At 32.0% G+C, this 3,831-nt stretch overlaps 1 protein-coding gene across 1 annotated transcript; it reads right to left on the bottom strand.

Moving 5' to 3' along the window:
- Nucleotides 1-598: 598 nt before the first annotated feature.
- LOC130813560 (uncharacterized) lies at nt 599-3,831 on the bottom strand. The gene is made up of 6 exons (XM_057679395.1): nt 3,791-3,831; nt 3,571-3,703; nt 3,329-3,432; nt 2,324-2,495; nt 1,551-1,691; nt 599-1,312 (listed from the first exon to the last, which is right to left on the bottom strand). Exons 1-6 carry the CDS (start codon nt 3,829-3,831, stop codon nt 599-601), a joined length of 1,305 nt encoding a protein of 434 aa, XP_057535378.1.

The raw sequence follows: 3,831 nt of genomic DNA, 5'->3' as shown, positions 1-3,831 counted from the left end.
TCTTGGCTTTAATGTGTTAGGTTTTGAGACACCTTCTTTTGGATGACCCTAAAAAGTAAAAACCACCCTTCAAACCTTCACTTATGTTTACTTTTAACAAACATTTTGGGGTTATAAAATTTCAGTTTATAATAATTTACCGGTCGAATATCTGGTTATTTTCATGTCGAATAAAAAATTGACAAGACTAGTTTTTAACATTTTCCCGTCCCTTCTTTAAACCCTAAATCTAAGTTATATTTGGGTTTGTATGTCAGGGGTTATTGGGATGGTTTGCCTTATTGGGATGGTTTGCTCCATATCGATGAATTATAAATCGTGTGAACACTTTGTAGCTCATTAGAGGTCTACCTCCCATTGTCATATGATTTTGAAAATTTGAGATGGTATCCTTTTTGCTTATAAAATGTGTCAACCTCATATTTCTCCGTTTACGCTTTATTTGATTCACCATTTGTTTCACATTATTAATGACTAAGAAATAATAGAAGCTAAAATCAAATTGAATTTAAATAAATAATGAAAAAGAATAATCCCAATCAAGGAAGAACAAGAGGTTCTTCCAACTAACAAACAAACAAAAGAAATAGTAACAATGTTAAAAAAATAACTTCATGAAATTATAGATACCATCAACTACATCAGCTGAAATCTTGTTTTGTAGATGAACCATCTTAAGCACCTTAAACTTAGCTTCAATCTCATCATAATCAGGCAATTTTGGGTGTACATGACTTGGAGAAACCGAAACCGAAACCGAACTCGAACCCTTAAACTTACTCATCAACAAAGAACTATCCATACATTCTCTTAATCCCATTTCTTGGATTTCCTCCCTTACATGATCATCTTCACATACAAATCCAATTTTTTTCTGACATTTCCTTGGATTATAAACCTGACATTTCATGTATTCTGCAATCTGTTTGTCACCAGATTCTGATCTGCCTAATTGAGTGTCACATAATGAAGAAAATCCAAACAAGAAGAATCTTTGATCTTGATCATACATAAAGTTCACTTCTTGTTTTATGGGTGTCTTAAATTCTTGTACCTCATCTTGATCATCAAAGCTAAACTTTTCTGTTACCTGTTCGTTTTCTTCTTCTTTTTCTTCTTCTTCTACTAGTTCGATCACACTTGCTTCGTGTTGCGCTAAGGTGTGACACTTTTCTTCTTCATCCTTTCGGATCTCGGTAATCGAGGGAGAAGATTGCAAAACAATGCAATGTCTAGTAGAAGTTGCAGGGCATATATTTTTTTTGACAGTGCATATTTCTTGCCCTTGATCAACTTCATATAGTTCAGCAACCTGCAGAATCATGAATCTCGTTTTAGTTCTTTATGTGCGTGTTCGGCATAACAATTTAAGTAGTAGATCCATGATTAGATTAAAAATTCTAATTCAGAAATGATTTGTTTTGGTTTATGTAACTGATCATATATTTTGAGACCGAAAGATTGCAAAATGCCATTAAATATAACGATGAGAATAAGACTATATTATCTAATGTTACATGTAAAATAAAATGGTAAAATATAAAAGGTACCTTTGGGGGCACTTGACAATCTAGTTTGTAATCATGTGCCAAAAACTCAGAAGGTTTGAAGAAGAAATCTTTCACTATTTCATGCAACATTCTATTCCTTTCATATTCTGAAACTGATTGTAGGGTTAACTTCTCTTTCACCTGAAATTTGCCCCAGAATAATTAAATTCAGTGCTAATACTTAGCTTGTATATAGGTTAGAGCAGTTCACTGGGACGGGTCAACACAATGGGTCAAGGGTTTTACTAACCGGTAGAGTCATTATAAGGCAACCGGTAGAGTCATTATAAGGCTTAGTTTTCATAAAATTATTCTTACATTTTTTGAGGTGTTTGGCAAATTAGCTTATTGAACAGTTTTAACTTATTTTAATATAAATAGACGGTTGGGTGGTCAAACTAGTTATTGCTAGTTTTTGGTGAACTAGCTAGTTGAAATAGTTTGTTAATATGAACAAGCTGCTCATAGTAGCGGGTTCAAAATCAGTTGGTCAAATCAGCTACTATAATTAGCTATCAGTCATTTGTCAAACACCCTCTTTATTTTTTTAAGACATTAATATATATAGGCGGGTCGACTCAACAGAATACAAAATCAGACTAAAAAATTATTAAATGAATTTTTTTTGAATAAGTAGGGGTGGATCAAGTGGCTTTGACTTGCTCGGCCCATTTAAAATTTTAGCCCGACCTGACTGATTACTATTCTGACCCGGCTTGGCCCGATTAACTGCTCTAATATACACTAAAAGCATGACAAATAAAGACTAAAACCTGGCGGTTAACATGGTTTCCAGGGTGCAAATGAACTGCACCAACAATAAGCTTCTGACCATAACGCTCTCCAAAAAGCTTCCTGATGAGCCTTAACTCCGGAACATCACTGCATCTCGCCGAGGCGTAAACCAGGGTTGAAATGGCCTCATTCACATCGATAGGAAGATCTCTGTTTTCAAATTTTGCAATGTAAGGTATGATGTTATGTCTCATACACGACCCGTTTGATAGCCAGTTTTAAAAAAAGTAAGAATGGTAGCGAAACATCTAGATAAGTTTAATATTCATGCTTGTTCTACGGACTCATCTCATTTGTTCATAAAATTTATTTCAATTCATCTCATTTTCTTCGCAAAAACTTTTTTTTACATCAATTTGTCATTAGTATGGGAATGACATGTTACATTTTACGAAAATTTACGTTATAAATCATTTTTATTACCATTATTTACGGCACGTTTGGTTATTGGTACTAAGTGGTGGTAATGGGAATGATTTATAGTGTAAAATTTTATCAAAGTTTCATGTCATTTTCATAGTAATGAAACTTTGATCACAAAAAAATTTTTTTATTTACAAATTTCTATTACCACCTAATATACATCTTCCAATGGTAATGCATTGGAATGAACTTTGTGAAAAAAAAATGAGATAATTAAAGTTGGACAGGCATGACCATCGAGGTAACACGAGATTTTTCAACCAAAATTATACTAGTTTTCATTTCTATGACCACCGTTTAATACCACCTACCAAATGGACCATTAATACCATAACTAAATGGTCCGTAAACCTAATGTAAGTTTTACCACAGTATTTGGTTGGGTGAAAAATATTTTCTCAAAAAATTATCCAGTGCAAGTGTTTTCCATCCTTAATTTTGCAAGTCTTTTTTGAAAAATTTAAATTGTCTACATTATTCCAACTCCAACATTTCTATTTTCCTCAAGAATTTAGAATCAAATCAAACAAAGAATTAACAAAATTAATTGCATTACATACTTGTGTTTGCGGATGTAAGATAGGTTAAGTAATATGAACTTGGAATATTGTTCCAATATCTCATACACTAATATCATACCCTCGTCCATGCATAATTCATCAATCTGCAATATAATTTACACAACTTAAATAAATTTACACTAATTATAATTATATTATACGTGTACACAATGTACTCCCTTTATTTTAAATTAGTTGCGATTAAAATTAAATTAACACAACTATAAATATTAAAAAAATACCCTGTTGTAAGCAATGTGTTGATAACCATTCTTCCATAATTGTGCAATGTCTTGTCTAAAATGGGTTGCAATGACGAATCTTTTGCTCTTAAGAAGCTTCAAACGACATTGAATTTTCTTGATTAATTTCTTACTGTAAAATTAACAAAAATATACATGTATGAAGAGTAAATTAATTAAAAAATAAATTAAAAATAGATAAATGGGATCAATTTTTTACCATTTGGAAGCTTTTCTCCAAGAAAATAAGAAGCAAAACAT

The sequence above is a fragment of the Amaranthus tricolor genome, chromosome 5, assembly GCF_026212465.1.
Source record: "Amaranthus tricolor cultivar Red isolate AtriRed21 chromosome 5, ASM2621246v1, whole genome shotgun sequence".
NCBI lineage: Eukaryota > Viridiplantae > Streptophyta > Magnoliopsida > Caryophyllales > Amaranthaceae > Amaranthus > Amaranthus tricolor.
The sequence above is the reverse complement of the archived record's forward strand: the minus strand, read 5'-3'. Positions and strand labels throughout refer to the sequence as shown.

What these genes read in the sequence shown, in the direction of transcription:
- LOC130813560 (XM_057679395.1), bottom strand. Translation starts at nt 3,831, where the DNA reads ATGTTTTGCTTCTTATTTTCTTGGAGAAAAGCTTCCAAATG. An exon ending in AACACATTGCTTACAACAGG is followed by an intron (nt 3,433 to 3,570) that starts GTATTTTTTTAA and finishes ATTATATTGCAG; the next exon opens with ATTGATGAATTATGCATGGA. An exon ending in TCTTACATCCGCAAACACAA is followed by an intron (nt 2,496 to 3,328) that starts GTATGTAATGCA and finishes ATTTGAAAACAG; the next exon opens with AGATCTTCCTATCGATGTGA.